Below are 17,244 nucleotides of genomic sequence, written 5' to 3' on the forward strand. Positions count from 1 at the left end.
TCTTTCCAAAGCTACTCCCAAGGAATGGGCAGAGCAGTGGGCTAATCTGCAATTTCCCTGTGTGGAGGCACCAAGGGCAAATTCATTTTGCCAGAGATCGGGTCCACCACAATTTAGTTGCAAAATATGAAATAATGGTTCAGTGCTGAACACAGTGGTGCCAGGTTAATGGTTTGGCTCAATGATCTTAGGGGTATTTTTCTGTCTTGATTCTATGAAATCTCTTAGGCTTTGTCTGAGGTCACGACTCCTCACTTTCAGTTAGAGTTTCAGTTGGAGCATCACAGCACTTAGCATCCCTATTTTGCAGCCCCAGTGTTAATAAAATGACTCATAACTTTATCAATATCTGGATTTCAGGCTGAAATATGAGGCATGACATGTGGCACTCACTGTGTTTGAGCAGTTGGTATTTGAGAGCCTTCTGTTACAGCTCCCATGTGCTTTTAATTTTGTTTCTATCATATGTCAACGTGTAACAGTGAGAGCTGGACTTCAAAATAGCTGTGAAACAGGCCATATACCATCATTTAAATGCATTAATTTTTTTTTTCATGAGCCAGTTCCATTTTCACTTCCAAAAACATTTATGTTCATAAAACCTTTATGCCATGAATCCACAGAGTTTTTGCTCGCCCAAGTGTCACTGCTCTATGGCATTCACATTCTCTGAACACGATTCCTTCACCCAGGGTTTTTCTCCTGGGGAGCTGAAAGGCAGCAAGATGCCTCAGAGAAAAGAAAAACAATTCTTATCTCCTTTGCTTCTCCTGTGTTGTGCTCATATGGAATGTGTTTGGAGATTGTTTACCCATGGGTGATTGCCTGATTGGACTCTGGTGTGAGTTGTTGTGACTCTTTGGCCAGTCAGTGCCAAGCTGTGTCGGGACTCTGGAAAGAGTCATGAGTTTTCATAATTATCTTTTTAGCATTGAGTAAGTATCTTTTCCATATTCTTTAGTAAAGTGTAGTATAGTATTCTTTAATATAGTATAATGAAGTAATAAATTAGCCTTCTGACAACATGGAGTCAGATGCATTGCTCTTCCCAGCCACGGGGCTCACTGTGAATTTACAATACCGCTCCTTTCCTTGTGCTGTTGCCTGTGAGTGGTACCTGTGGATGCTGCAGATCTGCTCTCAGGCTCTAGCCCTCACCTTCCTGCAGCACACAAAATGTATCTCCTCGCTCTGTCTGTCTGTGCCTGCTGCAGGGGACGTCATAGTCAGCGTGAACGACACCTGTGTGCTGGGGCACACTCACGCCCAGGTGGTGAAAATCTTCCAGTCCATCCCCATCGGTGCCAGCGTGGACCTCGAGCTGTGCCGGGGCTACCCCCTGCCCTTCGACCCCGACGACCCCAACACGAGCCTGGTCACGTCCGTGGCAATTTTGGACAAAGAGCCGATCATTGTGAACGGGCAGGAGAACTACGACTCCCCGGCGAGCCACAGCAGTAAAACAGGGAAAGTAAATGGCACAAAGGAGGCCAGGCCCAGCAGCCCGGCTGAGGTCTCCTCCAATGGACCCCACGGCTACCCCAACGACACGGTGTCTTTGGCATCCTCCATAGCAACACAGCCTGAGCTCATAACTGTGCACATAGTGAAAGGGCCCATGGGCTTTGGGTTCACTATAGCAGACAGTCCCGGTGGGGGAGGCCAAAGAGTGAAACAGATTGTGGACAGCCCACGGTGCCGTGGCCTGAAGGAGGGAGACCTCATAGTGGAGGTCAACAAGAAGAATGTGCAGAGCCTCACTCACAACCAGGTGGTGGATATGCTGATTGAATGTCCTAAGGGAAGCGAAGTCACGTTGCTGGTGCAGCGAGGAGGTAAGACTTCAAAACTGCTTTAAAACACCTCTTCTTGAAATTAGAAAAGGAAAAAATGCGTGTCATGAAGGATCTGCTCCCTAAGCTTCTCTGTAGAAATGGTTTTTTTTCCCTGAGATGTAGGAACTGCCCCAAGTTGGCAGTTGTCAGGTCACATAGGTGGTTAAAATTATTTATTGTGTGTTGCTGCACGGTGGGGGATGCTCAGGTTCCCACATGCACACAGAGCTGGTAAGGGGCAGGAGGGTGGTGTGGTTACACCTTTGCTTACATAACAAACCCTGGTCTCATGCTCAGAAAACCTGAGTGTTTTAAATAGAACATACACATTCCTTGAGCTATTCTGAGATATGGAAAAGGCTGGTAATATGTTCTGTAATTTGCAGTGTTCAAAATCAGATACTTAATGACTCTTCGCTGGTGAAGGATTATACCTGGGATACATTTGGGAGCATAGGAGAGAATTTAAATTTCTCCAGGTTGTAAGCCATTGCAATGTGACTTCTGCACGTTTGTTTGCTGTGCCATTGGGAGCTGAGCTCATTTTTTGGTAGCACTGCTGAGGCCACCAGCAGGTCCAAAACCCATCCCCCAGGCAGCCCACATGGAGCACGGCTGGCACGTAACCTGTCAGTGGTCAGTCCATGCACAGGAACTCTTTCCCTGCACACAGTAAGTGTTAAGCAACCTGAGGTAGCACCCCTTTACTTGTGGATTGAGATTGCTGGGATAGGGTCAAGCTCACAGGGAAGTCCAGGTCAGCTGTTGAGTGCAAAATGAAGAGCAGAGGTGTCAGCTCTCCCTCCCTCCCTGGCACTGGGGCCCTCAAAGGCCTGTCCCCACTGTGCTCCCTGTGCCAGGCAGGTTTTATGGACAGAACACACCTGAGTGCCCCGTGGATGACAGGAATGACCTCACTGCAGAGGCAGAGTTAAAGGGACAAGCAGGTGCTGAGCACAGCCCCCAGCCAGCCCTGGGGAGAGTGTGTGCTATAAAAGTCCTTTCCTGCTGACTTTTCTAAAGTGTTTTGTTTGCAGTAAACACCAAAAGCCAGTCCATTTTAACAAGGGACAAGTTGTTTCCTGAATTCACAAGTCTGGTTTGTTGTTTTCCAAGACTTATTTCAAGGCATTGATTCTGCAATTAATTGCAGCTCTGGAGAAAGTACTGCCTTTCCTATATTCCTTTCTTTCCAAGTGCTTACTGTGTTTTTGTATTTTGATAGTAAATTAGAAAGTAGAGAATAGAATATATTAAGAATTCTCCACTTTCAAAGTGTGAGTTCCTTAAAGACTTTCAGTACTAGAGAGATTTTTAAAATGCACTTCATTCTCATTATTAATATATGTATTATGGAGAAAATATGGTTGGAAGAAAAATAGCAGCTATTATTAATCCTCCTGGAGAGTGCATATATATCTGGTAACACCATATATTAATTATTTGAATTGTGCCTGACATTTAATAATCCTCCTAAAGCCTTGAAGGCATAATGAAAAGTTTTGATGAGGAAATAAAAGCCTAGTTTTAATAAAATAGTAAATAGTTCCCTGATAACCATGTTGAATTTTTTTTTAAATTTAATCAAGATACTAACCACATTTGCTATCACCTTCCTAGATAAGGTACCATGTCAGTCTCCTTGAACTGCCTCCCTCCCTCCTTCAAGGTTCTCACATTTCCATCTCAGCACAGAGCACTTGCAGTTTCGAATTTCACACTCTTGGGGTACAGAACTTGGAGATTCTGGTGGCCTTGGTCCACAGTTATTTATTGAAACAAGACTCTCCTCAAATCCAGAGGCAAGCTGGACCAAAAGGTGCTCAAGCTATGGCAGAGAAGCCAAGCGGAGTATGCACAGTAGAAGCCTCAGAGCCAAAACCTGTCAGGTTTGTTTAAGGCTTCTGATGTTGGGGGGATGAGCAGCTGGACATGCCCCGTGTGCACTCACAGCCCAGAAATCCATCACCTGGGCTGCAGGTGAGAGGGGGACCCTGCCCCTCTGCTCCACCCTTGAGACACCCCACCTGGAGCACTGCATCCAGCTGGGGCCAGCACTGGAACACCTGCAGCTGTGGGAGCGAGTCCAGAGTCAGCCACCGAGATGATCAGAGGGATGAGGGTGTGAGCAGCTCTGCTGTGAGTACAGGCTGAGGGTTGGGGTTGCTCAACATGGAAAGAGGAAGCTTCAGGAAAACCTTACAGCACCTCCCAGGACATAAAGGGTCCTACAATGTTGCTGTAGAAGGACTTTTTACAGGGGCATGTAGAGACAGGACAGGGGAAATGGCTTTAAACTGAAAGTAGGTAGGTTTAGATTGGATATTGGGAAGAAGTTGTTCCCTGTGAGGGTGCTGAGGCCCTGGCACAGAGTGCCCAGAGCAGCTGTGGCTGCCCCATCCCTGGGAGTGTCCAAGGCCAGGCTGGATGGGGTTTGGGCACTGGGATTGTGGAAGGTGTCCTGTGCCCAGCAGGGCAACTGGAACTACATGATCTTTAAGGTCCTTTACAACCGAAACTATTTTAAAAAACAAAAGGTGGAACTGGCTAAAATCCACCTGGCACTCAGTGCTGCTGCACTCGGGTCCTTCCCCTGTAACCTCACCTCGTGTTAGCCCTGCCAAGTCTCTCCTCAGCAGCACCATCCCCAGACAAGGCGCCGCTATTTATTTTGGTGCGATTGCAGAAATGTATTTGGCTCGGGTGTCTGATAAGCTCCTTCAGGGCTTTTGAAGCTGTTCTTCAGCTTCTCTGTCACTTGTCCTTTCCTCCTCCTCCCTCTGGTGTCCAGTGAGGAAAGTGCTCAGATGCTGTCAGCATCCTTCCTTCAGCCCAACACTTGCATTCAGCCCCGCTGTGCAGGAAGCATCCCTGCGACGCCAAGGCTTGTATCCAAGAGCTGCCGAAAGGATGTTCAGAAGTGATTACTAATCAAGCAGAAAGTAATCAGAAGGAGATGTGCAATATATAGGAAAAGCTCTGCCTGCTCCAAGCTGCTGGTGCACTCCCAACAAGGAGGTCTAATTGTTAAAATGCAAAGGCAGAGTTGCTGAGAACAGCCTGTGATAAATATTTACTGTGAAATGTGTTCAGCTGATGTGCTGCCTTGTGGGAGAGGGCCAATCCTGCTGCTGCCTCTGAGTGAGGGGCACAAGGATGATGAACCCTGATGATTTCAGGAGGGGTGAAACTGAAATGCCCCCTCTGTGTGCTCATGTCTCATCTAAAATCATTTGCAGGATTGGGATAAATACTTCAATACAAACATCACTGAGAATTTGCTTTCCAGAGGCCTCGTAGAAAATTTACCTTTTCTGTGATATGGTTTAACTTTTTTTGTATTTTCTTCTTACTCTCCTCTGTAGGACCAGTCATACTGCTGTTGTTTTCCTTTTTCACCTATATGTGGATAAAACTGGATAAAACTCTAAACCCCTGATATGAGGGGTTCAGAAAGAGTTCAGCCCCCCAACCCCCAGGGTGCAGAGGGTTGGTTGGGCTGACTGGAAAAGCTGCTTTTGCTTAGCAAAATGAAGGGACAGAGGGGACAAAATAATTATTGTCTCTATTAGGCAGGAGAGATAGAAGGTACTTAAATGAAGGAATTGCCTGAACAACTGTGTGTTGTTTGGCTGTGAGTAATTTAAACTGGAAATGAGAAGGGGGTGCCAAGCCATTAGAGCCTGTAAGTCAAACTGGAGGAGGCGTGAAGGCTTTACTGTCTGAAGGTGAAGCTGAGCACGTCCGAAGGGGACAGGACACGGTGCCTGCAACAGCAGAGGAGATGCTTGATAACCCAGCAGGACCATTTGAGAGCTCTGCACCTGAAAGTAAACCAATGCTGCTGCTACAAAATGCAGAATTAAGCATATGTTTTTGTCCCTACACTGGAAATCGTGATTACATACCTTGGTTATTTTAAAGAATTATTGTTAAGGCGGCTTCAAAAGGTACAACTTTATTTTGAATGTTAGTAGCTGAAAAGGTTCTTTTAACCTTGTACCTACCAAGTACATAAAGTACTTTCTAAAAAAAAAAAAAAAATTAAAAGCAAAGAAACAAAGTAATGTTATTTGCCACTTGAAATCCATTAGTCATTGAAGCTTTGCCTATACACTGTAATCAACTGAAATAAGCAATTCTCAAATACCTCTCCATTCTGCACAGACTCTATTCATAACACAAGAAACATTTTGTCACAATAATTTCCCTGCTTCCCAAGGGACTTTTATTCTGGAAGTTGTGCCTGTGTTGGGACAGGTGGGGGGCTGTGTCAGAACAAGTTATTCTACAAAACTACTGTGCTGTATTTTTTAGAATCACTAAGATCTAATATTTTTTTCAGTGAAAACTTTCATTTATTTTATATTTTGTCAATTGCCTCTGATTAAAGAGGATTTTTTCCCCTTTTTTTCCTCTTTTTTTAGGTCAGTCTTCAGGTTAACCAAAATATATGTATTTAGTTTGTGTTCAGTTCCAAGAATTACACTGAGCAGTGTTAGTTCAGGTTTGAACAAACAATTTACCTTCAGAGCTCTCACAGTTAGTGCTTAGTTGCATCTTTATTCACTGGAAGGTCAAAAATAGCATAAACCTTAGCCTGATCTACATAATCCCCTGGAAGATGTGTTCCCACTTTGGTCCAGATCAAAGTAAAGGCACGCAGGTGAAATGTCACTCACATGTCATGTGCAAATCAATGCCATTTCTAATTGCTTTCCTCAGTGCCAAACTCAGATTAAACTGGGAAATGGAAATACAACCTCTGAAAAAAAAAGAAATTAAATATAAAATATATAGATATGCTAAATAGTTTTATAGATATACACAAGAGTGTCAAAACTAAATGTGTTTTATGGGAAGAAGAATCAATGCAACATCTGCTTCTCTAAATGCCCATCAGTGGATTCCTGAGTCTTGCCTCCATGTAAAAGTCCATGGTAAATTCTCTATTTATGGTTCAATGGAATGAAAGGTGCTTGTGGGAAGCAGTGAACTTGGTGGAAATGGGGAGAGGTCTGTTCCAGCAGTCCTGCTCACTTGGTCCTCTAATCGGTAGGTTTAAGAAGTTCCTTGTGACACATGTAACTATAATCAAAATTTGCAACAATTGAAGAAAATTACAAATTTATCGAGTTTCCTTAGCTACAAGGACCTTCCCTTGCTGGAATTCCCACCTGGAAATGAAGATTTATCTTCCTTTCTTTAGCTGGATCGTTGAGTGGTAAGAGCCAAAAAAAAAAAAAAAAAAAAAGAAGTGCTGGAATTAGAGCTCCTTTTCATTTGCTGTCCCTAATGATGTAAAACCATGGTATAATTAGAGCTGCAATCAGCTATTCAGTGCAGACTTGAACTCTTTTGAACAAGCCACTCACTTCTGTTTACCCTTTAGGCTTGCAGAGAAGAGTGAGTTGAAAGTCATGCCACTTAAGCATGGAGCTGCCAGAAAGTTTCAAACTGTCATAGCAGCTGCTGAATTAGGGAGAGAGAGAGTCCAAACTGCATTTGGGACAGAAATCACAACCTGGGAGTCATCTGATGATTACCAGAGAGTCCAAACTGCATTTGGGACAGAAATCACAACCTGGGAGTCATCTGATGGTTACCACAGAGCACATTTGCCAGTGCCAAAGCTTGTGGAGTGGGAGGAAAAGTTCACCATTTCCAGCAGTGTTTTCAGCTCCAGCACAGAGGGAGCAGAGCTTTATACTGAGTCTTTGTGCTGAGTTTTTATCTGGGGGCTCCCTGGAGCCCATCTGGCCGAGCACAGAGCTGCTGCTGCCAGGCATCGTTCATTGCCACCGCCACGGTTGGTTTTCTTGTGGCAGCTCCTTCCCTGGACCCCTAGAACAGGGGTAGATCCAATTCCTTTCTGCTCTCTGGTGTGCTCAGTTGACTTCTAAACTATTTAAAAATCCCTTTTCAAATCACCTCTTTTTTCCTTGTCTTACTTTCTGTCCATCACCACCAGCTCCCAGTACCTTCTACTCAGGTATCTTCCACCAAACCTGTTTGTTGGATCTTTCAATTTGTCACCCAGTAGAGGTTGTTTTGAGCTGTATGCTGAAAAATACCTGATATTGTGGTACAAATAATACCATCCAGACTCATAGGCACCCCTCACTGGGGTTTATTTAGGATTGATTTAGGAAATCAGAATTGCAGTATGCTTGAAGAAATATATGTCCGTGTGTAAGGCCGAGATTTATTTTTCAAGTTCATTACTTTGTATTCCAGGGTCATTACTTCATAATTCCAGAGTTATGGATTTCCTGGTTAAACTTGGAATATCATATGGCATTTAAAAATCTGTCTTCAATCGTTTCCTCTTGTTTATTTTTGTTACTGTTTCTTTTAAAGACCTTTGCATGGCAAGAAGGCAGTCAGATTAGTGAAGCTGGTTTACAAACTGTTAGAAATGAGACAGTTCTAAAAAGTCTTGCATTTTTTTAAAAAGTCTTGCATTGGGCCTTTTTGCCATTTTCTGAAAACAGACAATCCTAGTAAAAAGGCATTGTTAAAATTTAGGTGCAGGGAAGGAGCAGGACTGGAGGAACCTTTAGTTGGGAGTAGCTGAATCTTTTTTTTTTTCCAAACCACCAAGTCACTCTTTGTTATTCTTTTTTCTCTGTGGACTGCAATTATATTCTAAGACTAAAAAAAGCTGTTGAGATTTTAAAGAAAGTTTAAAGCAAGTTTCATGTAACATTCACTATTCTCTCACAGCCTTATTTTGATTAGGCACTAGTGTATCAAGAAGCAGAGAGGAAAATCAGTTGAAGTCAGGAAAAGATGAAATAAAGGAAATGTTATAAGTTTAGGTATTTTTAATAAGAAGTTTGAAGTTCATACCCTTCATTAGAATTGCTTATGTGCCTGTTTCAATCCAGTGTGTGAGTTAATTTTCCTGCAGCAGCTCGGGAGTGTTAGATACGCCTTTTTGGGACAATGCTGTGTATTGTTATGCAGCACCATGCACTGATCTCTGTAATTGGTTTTGTAAAGCAAGCAAGCAGAAACTTGTTTTCTCTTTGTGATAAAAATAAGCCGAACTTAACATTTAAAATCAGGTCGTCTGATAAATAATGTAATATGTTGGGATTACTTGGTGTTTTTTCTCCTTCAAAGTGCTTTACAGGTGTTAATCTTAGTGACATTAGTCGTTTGTTTTTGATGATCTGAATTTGTGAGGTTTGGGATGACTTTGCTTACCAAAAACACAAAGGGGAAGGTTTTTTTGGTGGTGCTGGAGTCCATGGCAAAGCTCCCATTAGACTCCAGGAGGCAGCAGGGTTTCACCCAGATTTTTCACTCCTAGAGATGCTACAGCCACTAAGGGTAATTGTTGGTAGCTTGCTCAGACACAAAATGTTTAATGTATGTTCCTAATGTTCATATAAATAATGTATTTGCAGGAACTAATGAATTAACATTGCCAGGTCCTGCTGGAGTTTTTCAGTAAAAAGCATCCAGTTGAAATAGTAATTGACAAACCCAAATATCAAAAAGCCTGCTTGTGCAAAAATCCTACCTTAAGCTCCCAAAATTCCAGATATAAAAATACCACATTAAAGTGTTTTTCTCTGTTGTTGTTGGGTTTTTTCCAAGCTTTAGTATTCATATCCAACTGCCTTTCCTAAACCATGGGAGGCCAAGGAACTCTAAACAAAGCCCACTGTCCTATGAACATTTAATTCCAAAACAAGCAGGTTTATAATATTACAGTTGTGATCATGGAGACTCAGCATTGCTGGGGCATGGACATTTTAATTGCCTGCAGGATTTCCAGCTATTGCTGCTGTGATACATGTGAAATGCTGACACGAATCTGCTAGGCATTCGAGGCCCAAGTGTTTTCCCCTCAGCTACCCTTCATTAACTCCATTTGCACTGATTCTCTCCTAGAAATGAGTAAGCAAATGAAGAGATGCCTGTGAAATCTGCTTTTTGGGTCAGCATCAGCTTTACATGAGCTAGCCTGCATTTTTGTGGCAGCATGGCCTATCTATGCTGTAGTTTTTGTCCCCCAGATATATGTGTCATCTGAGCTCCAGAGTTGCTTGGAAGTGTAAAATAGGATAGAACAGTTGCTGATTCATTATTTGGCATTTTGTTACACATTTTGCATTTATTTCAAGGATTGATATCATATTCTAAGGTTTTCTGCTACTTCATGAAGCATGCTTTAAGGCCAGGAGGAAACCTGTGCTTTAATTACTAAGGAGATGAGCAATTAACATATTTGGAATAGGGAAATAATGTCAGTTTTGTGTAGTCCTGTGTGCTGACAGCACAATAGTGGTGGTGTGCACGTTACATGCATGGCTGCCTTTCTGTGGCAGGGAATCTGGATCTGCTTTAGCATCAGTAAGAAAACCAAAGCATTTGCTGAATGCTGGAAGAAATAAAACATGGCCGAAATCTCCTCATCAGGATGTTTTATTGCCAGAACCATCCTATCTTGCAGAAAGCAGTAGGTTCTGGGGTGAGAATAAAACAGGTAGCTTATCAAATGAAAGATGAGAACTCTGAAACTCTTTCTAAAGGGATTTTTTTTTCCTCTTTAGCTTAAGGTTTTGAAAGTTCATGCTTTTTTTTTTCACCTTATGTTGACTGGGTTTTGGTATTAAATGCTGAAGTGGTGCAAGTGGAGCAACTCAAACCCACGCGGTGTTGTTTTATATCAAATGTGATGTGATGTAACACAAGGTGGCACAGCAGAACCTAATGCTGTGCATTAGATAAGGCAGATTTAGCTGGGGATGTACCTCCCACGTCTTCATCAGGATTTGCACGGCAGGAAGTGGAGCAGACTTGGAGGTGTGCAGCAAGGAGGGTTTTGTTCCACTCAGCTTTTCCTCCTACCCCTGCATACTGCCTAGGTGACATTTTGGTGTGCAAGTAAATAATGAGTTTTTATCAGCCACACTGCAGGTAGGTGCAGTAGCTGCTGCCTTGATTTGGCATTATAATAACCAGCCATAACAGAAGTAATGAGGTGTCAGAAATGCAAGAAAGGTCTCTGTTTATCACTGTAATTAAATACATTTGGAGAGTCATTAAAAGCAATAGCAGGTGGGCAAAACTGAGGAAGAAGCATGACTTTGTAATGGAGTAGTCAATGGTTTTGTTCTGAAATGGATTGCTTTTAAATATCTGTTTGCATGTCTCTAAGTCTCTCCATTCTGAATTTAAATTTTTTTCCCATTCTGCATTGGGATTTTATGTTTATTTATTTTAATGGGGTTTTTCTGCCTCAGTCAGATAAATTTATTCTTGTGATGATGATAGTAATTAGGTTATACCAGCTTTAAGAGTCAGTTAAGCTGTGCCTTTTATGCCAGAAGACCTGCAGTGCATCATAAGTTGGGCTTAAGAATTTGGCAGGGCTTGTAGGCCAGAGAGACTTGGTAGAGGAGGCTGAGCTTCAGGGAGGTGACACAGCTGGCTGAGGATGCTGGGACAGGCCAGGACCCTGTGGCTGGGAGCACATGAAGGTGAAGTTGTTGGGGATGTGCAGGTAAATATCAGTCCTCAGAAGTTTTCTTTCCATCCTTCAGGATTAGTTTCTGAGATGTACAGGTTACATCCTTGAAAGTATATCAAGTCACTGATCTATTTTAATAGAAAACTATTTTCAGACTAATAAAGTGATGTTTTGTGAAAGCATCTGTAAAACCATTGTCCTCTAGTAGAGCTTTTTAGTGTGCCATGTGTATGTGCACTCCCTGGTCTGAATCTGCCTGAGCATTCTGTAAATGCTAGCTTATTATTAAGGGATGTTATATATTAATAGCAGCATCCAACTGATGCCAAGAGGCTCTGTACAGGCTGCTCTCCAGATATGAAACACAGGAATCTGCCATAAGCCACCCAGTTTGAGCACACGGATTTACACCTTGTGGCAGTGCTGTGGTAAGTCTGAAGGCAAACACTCTCACTGAGCAGGATAAATACAGATGTGACTGTAGCAAAATATGCTTTTTCCTCACCAGTTTCCTGAGCTTGGAGGGGCAGTGGGGCTGGCCTGGAGGTGCTGCTGCCCTTTGGCACCTCCATGGTCATGGCAGCTGGGGAGAGGAGCCATGGGACTGGGCACCTCAAAACTGCAGCATGCCCCAAAAATTGTGTGGAGGTTTCCAGAAATAAAGCTTGTAAGTGATGGATTTTGTGGGCTTCTGGAAAAGGAAAGTTACCCTCATGGACAGCCACACATGTATGCTCATGTATATGAAAAATAGACACATAATACTGTGTGTACACAGCCCCCTATTTGTGTAAGAAGAATGTGGGGGTCTGTAATTACTTTCCAGTTCTAGTGTTTAGCCTCTGAAATTTGTGAGATTTCAGAAATTTAATGTCTATGTATATATTTGTTTAAATGTCAACAAAGGTTTTCGTCTAAGCATATGACTCTGACAGCTTGAGCTTTATGATAAGCACTTTATTTAATGAGCTTCAAAATAAAAACACAAGAACTGCTGACATGCTTTCAACCATAGGCTAGATGGGTAATTGGCACACTAATTCTCAGTCTCTTTATTACTTTACTGTCTTGGAATTATCTTATATATATATTACTGCATAGTTAAATTTATATTTTCATAGTAATTAAATAGCATTTTATTAGCCTGTATCTTTTTTTATTGCTTCTAAAATCAATTCTCATTTGAAAATGCTGAAAATATGACTGAGACTTTAACGGCAGAGAATTGTTCAACATCCCAACCAAAAATGAGTATTTGAGGCTAATAAAATTTAGCATCTTTAGAGCATCTAGAACTGAAATTCTTCTTAATGGCAATAATGTTCTATGCCTCATTATGTTTTTTGTCAGTGACAGTGGGTTAATAATGCCCAAGATGATCTCTTCAAAACATTGCTTTCTTGGCATTAGCATTGAACATTAGCATTAGAAATGTAGCATTTTTCACTGCATTTGGTAGTTACCAAACTTGATTTATGGCAGGGCTATATTACTGAAGTGTAAATTATTCTCTTGCTTAAAGCTTATATTGCATAGCTAATTTTTTTTTTGCTAGTGCAGTGCCACTCTTGTTATGCAAATCACAATGACGAGCAGAAAAGTTTGGCAGGGACAGGTAGGGGATTTCTTCTTGAATTTTTCTTTCTTCTCCTTATGCTTGCACGGACTCGCCTCTCTTGCTGCTGATTGTTCTGGTCTGCAAAAGATGAACTTCCATCTACTCTTTTAAATAGTATTTGTCCTTTATTAGAAATTCTTTGGCAATGGATCATAGGGAACCAAGGACATTGCTTTGTCACCACCAATCTCCTGTCCCCTTCCCCCCCCAGCAGCACTAATGGCCATTAGCGTTAATTATTTAAAGTTCCTTGTTTTGCACACAGATCAATGTTCAATGCCAGGTATATGGTTGTGCACCCCCTGACTCCAGTACTTTACCTAAACCTCATCTTTCAAAGTGTCTGTTTTCTTTGATACAGCCTTTGGTTTTTATTCAGCACGGTGTAAGTGCTATTTAGAAAGCTTGAAGGTTTTATTTTTTTTCCAGGCAGGAACATTTTCTCTGTAAATGTTAACCTTGGGACACAGTCCGAAATCTTTATTTTCTTGTGTTTTCCTTCATCTCCAATTAATTTTCAGCACTGGTACCTTCTGGGCTACAGATGACATAAGGGCAAAACCTCATGGGTGACCTTCCCTCTTAGACTCACCTATAGCTTGTTTTGCTCTTGGATATAGATGGTCCACAATGACCATCCAAGGTGTTGGATGAGTTAAGGGACTCTGAGAAGTGAAGATCTAGAAACAGCTGTTCTTCTCTTTCATGTGCAAAACCACCCCAAAAAAACCCTTAAGCAGTGTGCAGACACTGTAAGCCATACATAAGATGATAGTCAGGCCTCCAGACTGGCTCTTAGCAATTCCAGGAGGCTTTGTCCTGTGGGTGAGTTGTGCAAACTACTGGATTGTTCCAACTTCAGCTGAAATCCCATTGAAATGTATAATTTGTGTGTGTATGTGTGGTGAAAAGTACACACAGCAGCTGGCCACCACGAGTCCGAGCTGTTGGGATGGGCTGACTGCATTACTCCTGTAGTGCCTAGAGATAGGTCTTCCTTAGCATTCAACTTTAGATAATTTTGACTTACTATCTCTAAAACACGTGGCTGTGGAACAGGGCATGTTGTGGTGTCCATTTAGGTAATTTTGGAGCACTCGTGGCCGTCTGAGCCCTCACCAGAAGCAGGCCCAGGCTGTGGTGTGGATTTGTGGTCATTCTGTGTATGTTCAGCAAAGCAGAGTTTGCCATGTTTTGTGGTCTTCCCATGTTACTTAGGTTGCGTAAAGACAAAGGAGTTGAAGAAAAAAATGTTCCTTTAAAAATTGCCTGTTAGAAACAGCAACACTTGAGGTCAAGTTTTGTCCCATGTGTTCTTCCATGAACTCATCATAAATAGGGTTAGCAACCTTACAGCTTCCCAAAAGTTTTACCACCCAAGACTGCACAGTTAACGCAAATAATATGAAATAAGCTGAATTAATGGTTTAATTCATGGGTCACATCACTCACAACATAACACAGTGTCATGCAACAGAAGTACAGCTCCTCATGGGTAATGGCATTCAGAGTGCTGAAGTCATGCTACAAAACTTGCTTAATGATTTGCGGTTTTTTCCCCTATGTTACAAAATGTAGTTGAGCAGATGGATGCAGCCAGCTGTACACAGAGCTTTAGGGAGTACTGGGGAGAAAAGAGAGAGGGTTTTGTTAAGATAAATGTAATAATCTCTGTGATAATTAGTTTAATTTAGATCCCTGCATCTGACTCATTTTTGACTAACCTTGTATGAAGTCTTTCTTGCTTTGCTCATGGGTCTGTGAATTTAGTTTGATTACAATCCCTTTTTTTGTTCTTGTGGATTGCTCACTGATCACTGATATTTTTCATTAAGCAGTTGCTTTATTACATTGTTATTTAGAGGGAACTAATTTGTGTTTTCTAATTAATTTAATTCTAGGCACATTTAGTAAGTAGCTACAATGAGCCCATTCAAGGGATTTTAGGTCATATTGACATTGTTTACCAGATGTGCTCATTTGTTTTAAAACATTGTTAACTCTGTGGTGACAACAGCCCTGTGTGATTGCTTGACTCTTCCATCTTCTCTAATCTGTATCTCCAAAACCCCCCAGAATTAGAAGATGCATTCCAAGTACTAGTGAGAGATGCCTGTAGGTATCAAATCACAGGGAAATTATATTGCAATGTCAGTATAAACTATTACTATTCTGGCTTCTCCTAGCCAGGGATGTGAAGCCATTTATAGAACCACCAAAAAGCTGGAAAATGCCAAAAAGGTGCAGATGGGGTGTTCAGTCTATGCTTGGCCCCATTTACCTCTGAAAAAATTGCAGTGAGGCTTCAGGAGAGAACAGGGCAGCCAGGAGGATGAGCTTCCAAGCAAGGCATGGCATGAGCAGTGATGGAATTCCATGTTAATGCAGTCCTAAAGCCAAATTCATGGGCTTGGGAAATGTTTTCAACAGAAGCTTTTTGGAAAAGCTCAGGATTTCCTTCCTAGGGGAGCTTCCAGGATATGGGGGTTATTCAAGCACTTCATGTTCATCTCTGTTAAATACTGTGTCCATTCCATCATCTGAGTATGAAAGCTCCCACCTATCATTTGCTCATTTGGCCTGCTGTGCCAGGAACTGGAGTTCTAAAATGAGACCCTAATTAGATGAATAAATAATATTTTCACATGAAAATGTACAGGCAGGTTATTCCCCTGACTGTAAGCTTGTCCCATGAAAACCTACCAACATTTGTTAATGTGTTCTGCAGTCACTTATTTTGGTAAGAAGTAAATTATTGCTTGTTCTGCAGCAAAGTCTGGCACAGAGCAGTGACACTGTAAGATTCATTGGCCTCTGAAGGACCCACCAAACAACAGCCTTGATGTGTTTTCCTTTATTTTTCAACTGTTTTCCATCTCTTTGGGGATGGAACAGCCAACATTAATGACAAATTTTGGAGGAAAGGTTTGTTCAGTAGTTCATACTTGCTAAATTTTAACATTTAATGCTGGTGATGCATTGACTGAATTCTGAAACAATTTGACCCAGCAGCTCACCTGCATTTCCGCTTTATTTTTTGGAGCGAACATTTAAAATGTTGTTAAATCTTTTCTGTCTCATGCTGGTCTGTTAAAGGTGTGTGTGTGTGTATGGGGATGTGTTCTATGTATTGATTTAATAGGAAAGATCATCTCTTGGGAAGGGAGAGTAAACGTGTGTGCATGCATGTGGAATGAGGGAGAGAGAGAAGAGAATCTCTATCTGTGTGTTTACCTCTGTGATAAATGATGCCTGTTAAAAATGTGATTTGCCACAAAGGTTATGAAGTGTTTTCCTCTTTAAGGGTATTATACAAACACAGTCCCCATCAGCAGAAATGAAGCTGCAGTCTTGATTGTTTAGTTCAAACAGTTTGATGTTTCATTGTCCCTCAATCAATCAGTGCCTGGAGGGAGATCAGCTATTGGCTGGAAATGCATCAGAGTGACATGTAGAGCGGAGATATTCCTCAAAAGCTTGAAAATATTTCCTTTAAAATACTCCTTACAGTATGCATCCCAGCCTGAGAGTAGCAGCAAAGTGAGCTCTGATTATCATTTTTAATTGTGGATCTTCCCTATTCAGTGCTATCATCTCCCAAATTACCTTAAAATAAGCATCTTCCTAGACAGATTTGTAATTCTCTCGCACTGTTTGTTTTATTTTCTGTGTAAAAGTTATATGAGGGCATGGGGTTTAGAATCAACAAAATGCATAAAGTAGAAAACGTAATGCGGCATAAATGCCACATAAATCACATCCTAAAGACAAAAGCAGATTTTAAACATCTGAATTACTGAGCACTTAATGTGGAGTGTAATCTGTGGTTTGGTTTATGTTTGTTTCTGGAGTGTCACACAGAGAAAAAAAAATACAGGGGGGGGTTCCTCTCTCTTCCAACACCAGGGGGAAAAGGGAGGTCTTGACCCCAAGAGCTTTTCCTGCATTGTAGGTAAATCCCCAGACAAGTGTCTCCTTTGCTGCTGGCAACTAGGCTCTATGCACAAGTAGCTGATTGAAATATCACTTGAGTTCTCTTGCTCATCACAGACTGAGTAAGAGGCTGCTTCAAAATGCAAAATTACCCTTGAAAAAACCTTCCCTGGTGCCCTCCCGGTGTTTTTTCCTTTACATCACCTGCAATCTGTGTAAGCCCTGCTCCTCCAAGCTCCCTAGCATCCCCCCCAGGGGTCAGGGCACTGGTAGTGCTGTTCTCAAGCCACAGCTCTCTGAAATTGCACCTAACAGATAAAATCTCAAAGATTTCCACTTAGGATGGACAGGAAGGAAAACCTGTGTTTTTT

At 41.9% G+C, this 17,244-nt stretch overlaps 1 protein-coding gene across 29 annotated transcripts in view; it reads left to right on the forward strand.

Moving 5' to 3' along the window:
• The window catches only part of MAGI1 (membrane associated guanylate kinase, WW and PDZ domain containing 1), a 336,557-nt gene that overhangs the window by 283,193 nt on the left and 36,120 nt on the right, over positions 1-17,244 (forward strand). For all 29 annotated transcript variants that reach the window (XM_041464827.1, XM_041464836.1, XM_041464887.1 and 26 more), the window contains one exon: positions 1,215-1,835. In XM_041464827.1, coding sequence (XP_041320761.1) covers positions 1,215-1,835 — 621 coding nt within the window. The remainder of the gene's footprint in view (positions 1-1,214; positions 1,836-17,244) is intronic.

The sequence above is a fragment of the Pyrgilauda ruficollis genome, unplaced genomic scaffold (assembly GCF_017590135.1).
Source record: "Pyrgilauda ruficollis isolate IOZ18807 unplaced genomic scaffold, ASM1759013v1 scaffold10, whole genome shotgun sequence".
Lineage (NCBI taxonomy): Eukaryota > Metazoa > Chordata > Aves > Passeriformes > Passeridae > Pyrgilauda > Pyrgilauda ruficollis.